We start from the raw sequence: 15,780 nt of genomic DNA on the forward strand, positions 1-15,780 counted from the left end.
TAGTAATCATGAAAATGTTCAGTCTTATATGTCATGACTGGTCATTACAAAGGGGGGTGCACTCTGTAATGTAACTGCTGTCCAGGACAATAACGCCTTAAGCTGAAAAGGCGTCAAAAGAAACCATTAAGTTTTGACAGCATCGACAGGGAGGTGATGCGTGCCCCCCTTTACTTAACAGACATCCCAAAGCATGCTGTCCAGTCAATCTTTGGGGGAGAGGAATGGACACACCGCAGATGCCAAGGAAAATGATGGATGAGTCCCTCTCCCCCCCCCAAGCATCTGCTTGGCACTGTACTTGTAAACCCCCCATGCTCACAGCTGCACTGGGCTCACCCTCGGCCAGTGTGATGTCACCCCAAGCTGACATGGAGATGGCCAGACCGGCAGATATGGGCTTTCCCGTCTCTGCAAATTTTTAAAGCACTAGGTCATGCCTCTGTGCCCTGACACTCCTTCCCATCACCCTGAAGGCACACAGCTCTCACATACTCCTGCTCACAGGAAAAGAGCAGCATGTGAGTGAGTGAACCCACACATAGTGTCTTTTTGCTCTACCTCCAAGAATGGTGCAACAACCATGGTGAGCATCTAAGAATCCACCGCTGAGGATCCCTTATCAATAACAGCAAAGCACACACCATTACAGCATCACATTGCCTTGATGTTTCATCCTAAGTGTCTTTCAACACTTTCTGCTTCACAAATGGTCCCAGATCCCCACAAGAAGTTTGCACGAGCTTGTCAGAGAGCACGTACACACGCGTAGAGCAGCCCTGCCCTGTGGATTCTCTTTGTTCCACACCTGGCATAGCAACGTGTAACTTGTCCATAAAGCACCAGCCTAGCGAATGCATTACATATGCTAATGTGACCTGAGAGTATATGTGATGGGCTGAGCACAAACATTGTCCTGTAAACCATGATTAATTTTTTGTTTTTAATGTATACTGTGTGGGAGGCAGACAACTCTCACAGCGCTGGTAGTGCTGGTAATTCTGACAGTGCGCATTCACTGCTCACACCCTGCTGCGCACACTTAGGGTGTCGCCACCTCACATCTGTGTGCATCATACTCAGCCGAGATGCGACCGTTCACGCTGTCACCGAACAGAACGACGAGTCATGGAGCTGCTCTCTACGGATCTGGTCCACAGCAGCACATAAGATGGATGTCAGTTAAATTCAGATTAAACTGCATATTTACCAAACAAAAGCATGACAGACATTCCATAGAAACCAGGCAACTGCTCATTAGTGCTGCTCTTAGCCCACCTGCCACCACGGACGGTGCCCCACCTGAGCCCAAATGAAAACATCAAAAATCAGGTAATTGCAAGAAACATTGCACTTTTAAGAGGATAAGTAAGGTCACAACAAAATACTTCTCTTTTTTTCTTGAGCCATTATTGGCAATAAAGATAAAAAAAAAACAAAACATGTACATGAATAATTTATGGATTCTGACATACAAATTAGTATCGTTCCCACTGACTTGCTGCTTTAAAGCAAGCCTGGCTTTAAAGAAAGGCCCGAAAGTTAGACGTGCATAGGGGTGATGAGCATGCCCAGAAGAGCCCAGGGGAGACCGGCCGTGATTCAGCGCCAGGGCCCCATGCCAGCGGCAGCGTATAAATTTTAATCATACGCCCCAGGATGGGCAGCAAAGTTCATCACTCGAGCTTGTGAAGTGCCGCAGTTTGGCTACGGTGCCCCGACGCAGTCGCGACTCAGAGAGGATGTCAGCTTAGCTGCCACGTGAATTGGTTTATGCCTCACTCGGCGCACTAAGGCACCTCATGCTGGACGTGTCAAAGGCCCGCCGCTCCATGCTCATTGCAGTCCACACTACGCCTCCGCAAGCTACTGCCGCTACCCTCTGGCTAACCTATTGTCTATTGTCGCTGCCTGCAGGCTAACCTTAGCTCCCATACCTACCCTTAGCTACCGTTGCTACCCACAGCCTAACATTAGCTGCTGTTGCTACCTACAGGCTTGTCTTACCTACTGCTCACGGCACTTAGGCTGACCTTAGGTATCGTCACTATCTGCAGGCTAACCTTAGCTCCCATACCTACCCTTAGCTACCTTAGCTACCCACAGGCTAGCCTTAGCTACCGTTGCTACCCACAGCCTAACATTAGCTGCTGTTGCTACCCACAGCCTAACATTAGCTGCTGTTGCTACCCACAGCCTAACATTAGCTGCTGTTGCTACCTACAGGCTTGTCTTACCTACTGCTCACGGCACTTAGGCTGACCTTAGGTATCGTCACTATCTGCAGGCTAACCTTAGCTCCCATACCTACCCTTAGCTACCTTAGCTACCCACAGGCTAGCCTTAGCTACCGTTGCTACCCACAGCCTAACATTAGCTGCTGTTGCTACCCACAGCCTAACATTAGCTGCTGTTGCTACCTACAGGCTTGTCTTACCTACTGCTCACGGCACTTAGGCTGACCTTAGGTATCGTCGCTATCTGCAGGCTACTACTCGCTGCCCTGCCTGGATTGCTGATGCCAATGGCAGGGCCTCTTGCTGGCCTTGATGAAGAGTGCCAGCTCTGGGTGGGGTGGCTCCAGAGCAAGATTAAGCTTCAAAGATGGAGGACAGCATGGAAAGCTGGGTCAGCTGGGGGGAGACTCCTCAGGGACGTGTCAAGAAGCACGTTTGCCGGGCAAGGTCACATCCTGCTGCATGTTTAATATGCGCATGTTTATCGCCATGGGATGAGGAAAAAAAAAACACCAAATTAAAACGCAGTCATTGTAACAGCAGGAAGCCGTCATTCCCTGCTCCAGGTACTCTCAGCAGAGAGAGAGAGAGAGAGAGAGAGAGGGAGAGACAAACACAGACACACTGCCAAGTCACCACTGATATATATAGCTGCCTCTCAAAAATCCAGTCATTTGAAACAGTCACACGCCCCCCCCTCCCCACCAGAAGTAATTAGCAGCAATGCAGTGACGCAGGAGATGCTCAATAAGCCGAACAGAAGTAAGCAGGAGGTCAGCCTCTCAGAAAAAGAGCCAGTGAAGGACACACTCAGACTACACAGGCAATAAATACAGGAGCAGGCGCTGGGGCTCACAGCACCAGCACAGGGGTCAGGGCCAGAGCATGTGGCTCTGTTAATGAACACTGCCGCCCTGCATGTAAAGTCACCAGGAAAAAGAACTTCACTAAGTTGGTCTGATTTTAATGAAAAAGAGTGAGAACACATTATTTACACTAATGAGTACACTCATTTAGCGACGCCTCTGGACATGCACAAAGAGCAGACTTAGGAATCTTATTTCATAAACACCCACAGCTGTCACCTAAACACAACCCCTGAGGATGAGACCAGCAATTGGGGTTGACTCCACTTTGCCTGTCTTCCCATGCTGGCCATCACGTTAATCTCAAGGATCACGTGATGTTCAGTAGCATTTATCAGAGTGACTGACATTGGCCCTGCGAGCGAATGCTAATGCACAAGCGGCCCAGTTTACAGTGGCTTCCAGTTACAATAAGGGTGGGGCCACACACCTTGTAGCCAGGCCCCAGCTGGTGTATGGCGAAGATCTGGGCCGGGTTGAGCGCCTCACTGAACACGTAGATCGCCCCCAGCTGGCCACAGAAGACTCGATTGGCATCTGCTGTCTCCGATGAGCCCAGGAAGCATTTGTCGTAACTCTGTCACCGGGTGGGGGGACACACACAGAGCTATGCAGTAACAGTGTGGTCCCATAGCAGGATGGTGGTTAGTCATTCTGAACAAATTCAAAGCATCATTCAACTAGCCGGGACAAATGGTCCACTTAAAAAGAGCTCTTAAGATTCCCGAGATGCATTCATATTGTAATTAACACTTGAAATACAGAATACGATCCATGCATTCAAGAGAAAAGCAAATATTTGTCGGCAAATGAAGACCGGCTGCTCATTGAGAATCAATGCCAGCCACCAATGTCATTCTGCCGCATTAACGAAGGAGTCGAGGAGAACGAGACGATTAAATGGGGCCTAGGCTAATTAAGTGCAGATAGCTAATCAGCAAAGGAGAGTGAGGTTTACAAAGGGTATGAGGTATTTTTATACAGGTTGGCCAAAGCGCCTGGTTAATGCCACCAAAACAGCAGTCCCCAGAAAGAGATCATCTCACCTGACCATCTGCCACACCCATTTTTCTGTCTCTGCACATCTGACTGACAGATAACATATTTTGGGGTGCTTCCCAAAGCCAGAGCAGTAAACAGTCACCCTGTGTCTCTAGCTACATTTGGCTGAACGCCTGTGCACTTCCACTCCACGCATCTTAACCTTCTCTGTTTTGGCACAGCAGAGCAAGGAGAGGTGCTCACATCATTAGTGTTGACGTGCCAGGCCATATCGCCATAAGAGACCAGCTGGCCGTTAACATAGCAGCGGATCTCGCTGTTCCTCCAGCGGTTGTAGATGTGGACGATGCTGATCATGTACCACTGGGGAACAAACAGAAGCAACAAGGAAATTAAGGTCAGAAACAAATTAGACAGGAGTAAGTTCTACAGAGTATGACAGGCAGCCGGGAAAAAAACACAAGGGCACCTGGGAGATGTAGTACTTTCTGGCCTAGCTTGTCACTAGTTTCAATCTCTGCATAACTAAGAGCAGCTGCTTCTTTTTCTCAGTCTGCTACAGTTTCCAGATGATCCCGATCCAAAGGTGGGCTCCAGAGAGTGGCGCCGACAGGACGTCTAGTGCTATCTACCGTTCCCTCACATCTGCTGGGTCCCAGCTCAAAAATGTGGCTCTAAAAACTACTGTGAAGCTGGAAGCAGTGTGTACCAGAATTTGCACAGGAACATTAAAAATACATCAATACCAGACAAAGTGCAAGTCAGGGCAGTCATACAAAATAAAAACTCTGTCTTGTCTATCTTACAGAGAAGGTTTAGTTATTTGGATCCCATCAGAGAGTCACCACTTATATGCAGAGTAATGGATTCAGTGCTGGTTGAGGACCGTGTGACGCTCGAGGCAAACTTCCGCACTGGCACACACCACTGGAGAGAAAGTGAGCTCATCTGGCTATGTCCGCGCATCCTCTGCAGGTGGCAGCTGCCTATGTCACCTATTGGGATGACTGGCAATGAGTAGACTCCTCTCAGTCCCAGTTCCTTGCGACGTGCTGATTAGACAAGATTAAGGGTCCAGTCATCGCTCACCAGCTTATAAATCTGCTCTTTGCAGATTCCTGACCTGAGCCTCCAGGAGCGGATTGACATACAGTGCAGTGTTTCCCATGCCAAACCAGTCACTGCAGAAACAAGCTGGCAGATCAGGAACAGCCAGCAAAACAGCCTGCCTGCCACCTGCAAGGCAACATTAAGCGGATGTTAAGACTTCTGAGGGTGGATTTACACGCTGGATACAGAAATCCGGGCTCCTCTTGAAGTACCACCAAATCAGATTTGAGTTCTAGTCCACATCACTTCTGAAAAGACTGCTATGAAGGTCCCTTGCTAGTGCCTGCTCAGATCTTTTCTGGAATCCTCCAAAACAGGGCACAGGAACAAAGAAGCCACCTAATACTTTCAAGTGTGTTCTGAGCAAGTTCAACTGTCTGCCCTCGAGCTGGGGTCGCAGGCCGCAGGGAATGCTGTGAGAACGTGATAATGCTTATCCCAGAGCAGCAGCACTCACGACAGGCAGATCAAAACAAATGAAATTGTTGGTTTGCATGTGGCTTTCAAAAATAGATGATCTTCAAATGCAGAGAGTACTGTACATAACTATCGTGGAATAGCTTCACACCACTTCTTTCCCTCCAAAAGAAGAGAAATGCTGATTCTGAAATGCTTGTCCTTAACTAGTGAGCTGCCATGCCATGATGCAGTGCATCCAGTGAGGGCGGACTCCACTGTGCATCTATAGCCGTTTGTGATGGCTAGTGATGACACCTGAAATATCCTCTAGATGCTGGGGTGTTGTTTTGTTTGGTGCAGACCTGTACAATGTCCGTGTGAAGTTGTCTCTGATGGTGACTCCCAGAAACTTAAAGTTGCAGACTTGAGCTTCTTTGCCAGTGGACATGGAAGTCTACCTCTTGCTTCCTGAAATTCATGGTCAGATCCTTGATCCCACTAACAATAAGGGAGCGACTGTTGTCCTGGCACCATTTTGCCAGGAGCCTAATCTCCTCCCTGTAGGTGGTTCAGGTCCACAGTGGTGTTATCATCACCCTTTTACCCAAGCTGGTTCCTTGTAATCTTCTAGGCTTCCATGAGGCCAGAACCATCCCGGTTCACCCACAATGACAGACCTTGGTTGAAGATTCAGAGAAAAGCTATTGTGACCTGCTGTCAGAGAGCAATAAAAATGGTTTTAATCTAGGTTTTAAACACTGAAAATTAAGAGTGGATTAATCGTAACAGATGCTTGTCAGTATTGTATTACAGACATGCCATATCAACTTCTACAGTGCATTGTCCCAGCATACCGCATAATTCCCTCAATTCCACCACTGCCTAAAAGCATGAAATACTTTATTATCATGTAAAATTTCTAACGCCGTCCACATTGCTTAGATGTTCTGATGGGATCGCCCTGCACCATCCCACAAGCCAGCACCGCAGTTTCTCCAGCGTCAAGCAAACCCTGTTAATGTCACAGTCTGTTTAGTGGAACCGGCCAAATTCTGTCAGCGTAGCAGAACTGATTCTCCGCGGAAGATCAATGGAAACGCGTTTATGAGAGATGGGAGCAGCATGGTCAATCGCTCCCCCCTCCCCCTCCCCCCACCCCATAATAACAGCTATCCAGAGCAGAATGCCGGCCCTCCCCTCAGCCAGGCCTGGACGCTCACCTTCCGTGGCTGGAAGTCGTATTTCACACAGTGCTGGAAACCTTTGCCCTTCGATTTCAGGGACGTCACTATCAGGCAGTTGCCCACAAAATGTGCGGAGTACCCGATTCCTTTGCTGGTCCGGAAGCTGAAAGTGAAGCAGAATGACGTGCCAGAAATGAAGGCTTTAATATACCTGAGAAGATGTCAAAGACATGGCGTAAAACAAAGCGGGTTTCCAAGAACAAATGAAATCTAAGAGCAAAAGTGTGATGCTACGTCTATGGTGACTAATACAGGTACATATTCCAGCCACTTGTCCAATACAGAGTCACTGGGGGGGGGGGGGCTTTGGCAGGGAAATATGCTGCATGGAATGTCAGTCCACCACAGGGCACGCGCGCACACACACACACACACACACACACACACACACAAATATACACATACATGCACACACATACACATACATACACACGCTGCTTATGCAGGATGCCGTCACAGCCTATCATGGGAGGCAAGCAGGGAGACACCCAGGAAAGACAGCAGCCCGTCACGGGCAACACACACCGTATGTGAATACTGCACAGGGACACCCAATCAACTGACCAGGCCAAACATGTGTCTCTAAAAGACATAAAGATTAAAAAAAAAAAAACGCTACATAACCAGGCTGCCTCCATCCAATGAATAACCAAACCATAGAGGCTCCATGGGATTGCAGAGCAGCGAAGGGGAGCCGACTGACCTGCCCCCTCCTAATGCACTGTTGCTCTCTTACGCTGCCCAGAGGCTCTGGATTTTATGGGCAGGGTACTCAGAATTAGACTTGAAGAGTGAACTCAGGACCAAACAAAACTGAGCACTTTTTCTGCCGTCAGCAGGATTTGCCGTTTTGTAAATCAGGTTCTGTAACCCCAGCTCCAAGCGTCTTCCCACGAGCGCCTCGGCCAGCTCTGAGGGCTTCCGTTCTCTTAACTCAGCATTTCACGCTCGACCCGGCTGCACTCTGAGGAATAACCTTCTGGTCACAGCTGCACAGCCAAAGTGGAGGTCAGGGTGGCCCAGCATCCTCCACACCTCTAGAAAAAGCCTCATGTACAGGAGCGGGAACAACCAATTTGTTACACAAAGTCAATAAATGAGGTCAATTTTTTTCCGGGAGGGTTTACTATTTTTCCATGACTTTTTTTCCCTGCTCTGTTCTTGGAGCTGAGGGACAGCAGTCAATAAAAAACCATACTCCCTATGTATCGATCCCAATGCTAATTACCTACAACCCCCTGCGCATGACGGCCACTCGACCCGCCAGGCATCCCGAGCTGAATATCCCTTCGTACGCCGCTGAACCCCCAGCTCCAACATAACTCCACTTCCAGTGCCAGCATGAAACAGCAGCGAGAGCCTCAGCAATTACTGATTTTATCGGCAGCTTTTGCTGTGACTGGATCTCTCTTCATAAGCCTCCGTTCTCCAATTATATGATGAAAGGGCCTGCATGTCTAAAAGGGTGAGAAAGCTGAGGCGTGCGCGATCATTCAGGCTCGGCAGGTTGGGGGCCCCACACCAAGTTCAAAGGGAATACAGAACCCATATTGCTCAAGACCCTCAATCTGCAGCCTGTGTCGGGGAAGAGTGCGGGGGGAGGGGGTTATAACCACTGATCTCACATCAGATCAGGCAGAAACTGAGGGAATCGAAGCCCATTCTCACCAGTAGAGATAAGGCTTGTCCTTGTCCACATTGATGTTGTTGAGCGGGTCCATGCGAAACCAGGTGTTGAGAGTGAATCCATTCTGGTAAGGCCACTTGGCGATGGGAGGAAGAGCGATGGCCTGTATGGGATGTCGTGCACGCTGTCAGCTCAATGGCTTCCAGACAGTTTGATAAAATCATACAACACAGCTTAAGCTAAACCTTTCAGTCATTTTCTCTTACATAGCATACAACAAAACATAAAGAATAATGCATGAAACACCCCCCAAAAAACTTGTTCTCAGTGGATCCTGAATAAAGCACTTTAGTATGTACCAAATGTTATATTCGCTTTTAGTGACTGCAATAATAAACACATAACAGTAATAAAAAAAAAAAGTCCTGAAATGAAATAGGGATCAAACTTCTATTTCTAAAGACTCAGTTAGGGAGTCATGAATCAGTAACAGCAAAGGTGCCCTGCTCATAAACCCACTGGTGATGCTGCAGCATTACAGCCATGGGGGGTATTTCTAGATGTCATAAATGCCTTGGAGTTCACAGGAAGCAGTGTGGGCTGCAATAGGCTGTAAAAACGGAGAAGGCGGTACTCACGGCCGCACTGCGTCCTGGGAAGTTAAAGAAGGTGTCTGGGCCGTGCCTCTGGGGCATCTGATTGAGCACCGACAGTAACTTCACCGCGTGCCTCGGCTGAGGAGGAGGAGAGAGAACAGGGAGAAAATGAAGGTGTCTGTGAAGACGTACCGGAGAGGCCAGGACAGGTTAAGGAATTAAAGAAAACTGAGGCGCTAAAATTAATTAGATAATTTAGCTGCTACAATGACAGTTGACGAACATCCTGTTGAAAGCAAGTAGATCCCACCCCCCCCACTCACCCAGACGCCATTGTCTCCCCTTAGCATGCTGAAGAGCAGCTTCAGCTCTTTGACGGTGATGCTGTAGCTGGCCAGCACCCCCAGCATGTCCACCAGCAGGTCTGAAACACCGTACACACCACAGTCAGGGTCGGCTCATGACTCGGGCAAAACGAGGATCCCACTCTAGGAAGAAGATCAACCCACAATGTTTAGATGGGTACATTCCCTGGACAGGGACCGGGGCTAGACTCTGATAGGAAAGCAGTCCTCAGAGAGTACAGTTGCTCATACGGATTAGTGAATCCATCTTCGTCTTAAGGAGATTAATCCCCAACTAAACACTGTTTGATGAATCTGAAGACTGCAGATACACAAGTGCAGTCAGCTGTGATGCCACTGTTTCCAGGAGGAGGAGGAGGAGTGAAGAAGATTTTAATTCTCTTGGAGAAGTGAAAAAAGAAAGCCTGCAATACGGACAAATGAAAGCAAAGTAAAAATGCTCTTTATAATGTCTATGGTCATAATGAGCATAATAGAGATTCTTTTCATAGAAAGATATCAGCCATGAGGGGATACTATACGGGAATGATATCAATTACCAGGGGATACTGTTTGCGAATGCTGTCAGCCATGAGGGGATACTACATGGGAATGATATCAATTATGAGGGTATATTGTATGGGAATGATACCAGCCATGAGGGGATACTACATGGGAATGATAGCAGCCATGAGGGGATACTACATGGGAATGATATCAATTATGAGGGTATATTGTATGGGAATGATACCAGCCATGAGGGGATACTACATGGGAATGATAGCAGCCATGAGGGGATACTACATGGGAATGATATCAATTATGAGGGTATATTGTATGGGAATGATACCAGCCATGAGGGGATACTACATGGGAATGATATCAATTATGAGGGTATATTGTATGGGAATGATACCAGCCATGAGGGGATACTACATGGGAATGATAGCAGCCATGAGGGGATACTACATGGGAATGATATCAATTATGAGGGTATATTGTATGGGAATGATACCAGCCATGAGGGGATACTACATGGGAATGATATCAATTATGAGGGTGTATTGTATGGGAATGATAGCAGCCATGAGGGGATACTACATGGGAATGATATGAATTATGAGGGAATACTGTATGGGAATGATAGCAGCCATGCAGGGATACTATATAGTAATGATATCAATTATGAGGGGATACTATACGCCAAGGGTAGGGATCCTGATCCATGGAAGGCTGGTGTGGATGCGGGTTTTCGGAATGACCACTCAATCAGCCAATAACAGTGGGTCCCCAGGACTGGAATTGCAAACCATTGCTTTATTATTAGCTGATTGAGAGGTCATCCCAAACAACCACATCCACACCAACTCTCCATGGATCAGGTTCCCTACCCCTGCTATACAGGAATTATATTAGCCATGAGGGGATACTATACGGGAATGACATCAGTAATGAGGGGATACTATACGGGAATGACATCAGCCATGAGGGGATACTATACGGGAATGACATCAGTAATGAGGGGATACTATACGGGAATGACATCAGTAATGAGGGGATACTATACGGGAATGACATCAGCCATGAGGGGATACTATACGGGAATGACATCAGTAATGAGGGGATACTAAACGGTAATGACATCAGCCATGAGGGGATACTATACGGTAATGACATCAGCCATGAGGGGATACTATACGGTAATGACATCAGCCATGAGGGGATACTATACGGTAATGACATCAGCCATGAGGGGATGCTATACAGGAATGAGGGTACTGTATATTCGGGAGTGATGTCACTCTGAAAATTAGTTCATATATTAAAGACAATGCAAATTTCAGACTTCATTATGTGCCATTTCAAATGGAAATTCCTCTGAAGGAGCTTCTCCAGGCCGTTAGCGACTGTGTCTAATGACATCTCACTAATGTCTTTAATCATCCTTCTTTTTCTCAGACTACAAATTTCACATGGGGACACAATCTGAAGTTAATTTAAAGTTAATCCTCATCCATGGTCTTGACTGATTCTGAAAGTTGCTCTTTTAACCTAATATTCATGGCTGCAGTAAAACTCTAATATTACATTCAAGGCCAAAACGGGTTTCGAATCCTAATGTTTGAACACTACTTTAGAATGTGTGCTATATGATTAAACAGCAACAGGAGTTTATAATAAGAATAGCTATTATTATTATTATTATTATTATTACTATTATTATTATTATTATTGTCATGTAATAGAGCAGGCGGGCCGCGCTTGGGGCCGTACCTGCGATCATGTCGTCAACGGCGCCCATCCTGGTCAGCACCTGCTGGATGAGGCCCACCTCGGTGCTGGTCTGCAGGTTGCGCATGCTTTTGCGCAGGATGGCCGTAAACATGCTCCACATCTCGGCCTGGCAGGGCAGGTCGCAGTGCTCCAGGAGCTCCACCATGCAGCCGATGCTCTCCGCGTCCTGGATGATGAAGTTGGTCTCCAGGTCGAACTCACCACCCACCAGCTTGAAGAGAGGAGAAGAAAACGAAGAAAGATGGCGAGATAGTACGGAGGGACGGAGTAGCAAGGAAGAGATTTATCAGACTGTTCGGGCAGTGAGGCTCCCCTCTGATTGATTCTGATTGCATTTAAAATGCAGTGATACAGGCTATTCATGCAGGGTTTTCACTATCAAAGAAGCTGAAAATTAGGCATACAATAACCCGCTCTTCCTTTGCAAATATCATTAAAAAACAACTGGTAAACAGCAATCAATGATTTTATCTATTGAGTTCAGCAGGCATGAAATTGAGCACTGCGGGCACAAGGTGGAGGGGGGAGCAGGGGGCTGCCGGTTGACACTGCAGGTCAGGGGCTGATGACTCCCGCAGTGCGAAGAGGTGGAGCCTGTGCAGTTCAACGGCCCCCGTAGTGCGAGGAGGTGGACTCAGGGCAAGCTGATGGCTGTGGCAGTCCAAGGGGGCGGAGCCTGGGCAGGCCAATGGCCCCACCTCACTATGAGTGTTCCCCGCCTTGTGGTAATCCATTCACGTTGCATCCCCATGTTCCCAGAAGGCTTCTATCAGAAATGACATGGTGCCTCCAATAGCAACTTTAATCTGAGATGTATGACACACGGGGTCTCTTATGGACGTGTGTGGTGATGATTAATGAGAGGATGTCACGCAGATAGCAGGGCCAATATGGCCTAACTGTCTGGGTCAGTTGAACACGGCTTGTCACAAACGCCCGTCCACACATCCTTACTGTTGTCTCTTCCCATAATTCCAATACCGCCACAAGGTGCAGCTTGCTTCATAATTGCATCTATTCATGCCGCATCAGTCATCAGCATACTTATTAAAAACTTCTGAATTTTCTTCTGAATAACACATTAGTAAGAATATAGTTTGGAGGCTCCCAGCTCCTTAGCATAGACCTATGACTGTGGACAATTTGTTGCTCATTTACTCTTCTAGGGGTTGAGGTCATCTCGAGGGGATCAAGCATTAGTCAGGGTTAGAGCAAGACCAGAGCATGACAGCAATGCTGAAAAGGATTACTACCATGAGGACAAGTGGTCAATATGAAGGGTAGGGAGCCAATTAAAACAGAAAACGATGAGCTATGCATATGATGCAACACTGATGACCTCCATGTATATGGCATGAAGCAGAATGAAGCATGGTGACTGTCAAAGTCCACCTGGATGATGTTGGCTTACCGTACCTCCGGGAAATTTACTACTACAACACAGTTCAATAAGCAATCTGCTTTTTCACTGTCTTGTGTTCATTAGGACATGGGAGTTACTGGCCATGATGGGAAGAATTGGGCTTTGAAGCAGTGTGATTATCATATGCAGTCAGTCCCCCTGCTGACTCCACACATACGCATATACATAAATAACTTCTACATAAATAACGCATCTTGTACTGGCTACTTGAACTATCTTATAATTAATAATTCCCCCCTTTAGTAGTTAGCGGTACCATATGCAAATCGAACTAGGAAAGCAAAGCATGCTGGGCTGGGACACACACGCATTAGCATCACGATGGCTGAGCTGCCCATGAGCCTAACGAGCTACGAACTGCAGCGTGAAGCAGACTCTGCTGGAGCGCTCACACGCCACCGCCTCGACACGGCTCCTTAACCCCTCTTTGACGCTCTTTTTCTGCTTCGCAATCTCATCTAGGGAAGGGGGGGGGGGTTGCTAACAAAGCACACATTCTTTACTACTCTGAGTAAAGTGCCGTAAAAATCGACTTTTAACACAGTGAAGTTTGTAAGGGAGGTGCATGGCTCAGTGACTAGGAAACGGCCTGTTTACAGTCTGCGGCGTGGGAAAATAGTACTGATTTTCACTAAGGTCAGACTTGCCAAAGTCACTCTCAGGTGAAACACTAAGTGGTGAACCAAATTTATGGAGGACAAGTGAGCTTGCTTGTTGAGTTGCACTGTAGTGTCACACCCCCAGGGTTGGTGGTCTGAATCTTGCCCCCTAGTTGCTTGTTTAGGAGCTATTGATGTCTTCCCTTTATTTATACAGGTTTCCTTTCACAGTCCTAAAGAAGTTTAAATTGATTGGTTTCCCCAGACTGTGCGTAGTGTGGGAGTGTGTGTCCTATGAAGGATTGGCAAACCAATATGGGGTGTCTCAGGGGTTCCTCACGTGGGCTCCTGATTCACAGCGACCCTGAGCCAGATAAGGGGTGATGGAGATGGATGGACAGGACTGCAGAAGCATGACGACGCGTCCCAGAGTCTGTCTTGCAACCTGACGGATTCACCATGACAGTGGCAATCTTGCCTGACGTGCAGACAAATACCTTCACATGTTTTATCGCGTCAGCAGTAAGAACAGTAAGCCCCCGCCCGTGTACTCTGAGCCCAACAGAGCCTCAAAACGAGTGAAAACGCTAAAGCCTGGCTACAGCTCAATTCTATAATAAAGCTACATTAATAGACAATTTGTTAATGTAATTTTCTTGAAACTTCTTTATGTAAGAATATCCATTTCACATTAATGACCATAATTCACACAGCAGGGCACACCTGTAATACTCAATTTATAGAATTTAGCATAAACTTGCTAGTAGCCTTCAAATGAATTAATCCTATTTAAAGATCTGTGTTTTATATAAATAAGATCAACATCCTCTGAAAAATAAGGAGGCGAAATTAGAGCCAAAATCTTAGCTTTCACAATTTTTCACAAAAAAAACACACTGTAATATTTGCTCTTTGAACTCATGAACAGTGCTGGGCCACAATATGGCAGTATTGGGGCAAGTCCGTTCTAATGAGAACCACTAATGAGAATTAGAAAAACATAATTCAGCATGTGTTCCATGTGTCCATAATGGAACCAATATCTTATGCAGTCTGGTCCAGTTCATTGGGCTTTTATTTAATCCACCAAAATGGCCTTGGGTGAGTTTCCTGAAGCCTTCTTAACGCTACGTCATTCATAAGTTCTATCTTTTATCTTTTAATCCTGCCCCCGCCCTGTCTCCTCATGGTGCGTGGGATTCTATCTACAGGCCAATGACGTGCCGTTAGGTGACCTGCTGTCTCTACCTTCCCCACAGCGTGTGAATGTGGTTGCCCTGTGACGGACTGGCGTCCCATTCAGGGGGTGCCCCATGCCACCCGGGACAGCCTCCAGGCCACCATCCTCGACCCAGTTCTGGATACTTGGTGGGAACATCCAGGGCTCAAGAAGCACGTGGCAGCTAGCCAACACAAACTGACCGACCTTTGCAGACACAGTGGGGCACCCCAAGCCTTATTATATGGACAGCCTATATGGGGCAATAGTCACAGTTCAGAACACCCCCCCCCCTCCCATCAGCCCTTGGCTGGCACTACAAATTCCAGCAGTAGAGCATCTTATATGAACAAACAAATTCTCAGAATAGTGCCACCGTCATGGCAATTCTTAAAATTATTACTATTCACGCAGCACTATGCACTACAACCATTTTGCTGTACAGAAGCAACCCTCCCTCCCCCACCCCCACTAACACCGCCCCCCCTCCACCAGCCTCCCACGGCAGCTGTGAGAGCTGAGCAATCAAAGGCTTCTGTCACTTTTCCAATCGAGCTGGTGCAGTGCCTCGTGCACAACCTTTAACTGCATCAGCATGACAGAAGCATCCCGGTCACTAGGGGGCGATATGTGAGGGGAGCTTATGTAAGTCCAGACGCCATTGCATCCAGAATATGACTACTTCACTGCTGCGAAGTACCAGTGTGAGCACTCTGGGAGAGACTGTGAATTTGTGGCAAAACAGACTCATGCCACATAAAGCACTTATCTTAGGACTGGTGGGAGGGATGAGGTCACCTACTGTAAGTGATTAAGTCA

The 15,780-nt window shown here is 47.3% G+C and overlaps 1 protein-coding gene across 1 annotated transcript in view; it reads right to left on the reverse strand.

Moving 5' to 3' along the window:
• The window catches only part of nbeab (neurobeachin b), a 229,813-nt gene that overhangs the window by 145,559 nt on the left and 68,474 nt on the right, over positions 1-15,780 (reverse strand). Inside the window, exons 2-8 of the mRNA XM_072701095.1 lie at positions 11,700-11,931; positions 9,405-9,505; positions 9,124-9,219; positions 8,527-8,648; positions 6,835-6,961; positions 4,349-4,468; positions 3,534-3,680 (exon numbers count right to left, since the gene is read on the reverse strand). Coding sequence (XP_072557196.1) covers positions 3,534-3,680; positions 4,349-4,468; positions 6,835-6,961; positions 8,527-8,648; positions 9,124-9,219; positions 9,405-9,505; positions 11,700-11,931 — 945 coding nt within the window. The remainder of the gene's footprint in view (positions 1-3,533; positions 3,681-4,348; positions 4,469-6,834; positions 6,962-8,526; positions 8,649-9,123; positions 9,220-9,404; positions 9,506-11,699; positions 11,932-15,780) is intronic.

Source organism: Paramormyrops kingsleyae, chromosome 17 (genome assembly GCF_048594095.1).
Source record: "Paramormyrops kingsleyae isolate MSU_618 chromosome 17, PKINGS_0.4, whole genome shotgun sequence".
Classification (NCBI taxonomy): Eukaryota; Metazoa; Chordata; class Actinopteri; order Osteoglossiformes; family Mormyridae; genus Paramormyrops; species Paramormyrops kingsleyae.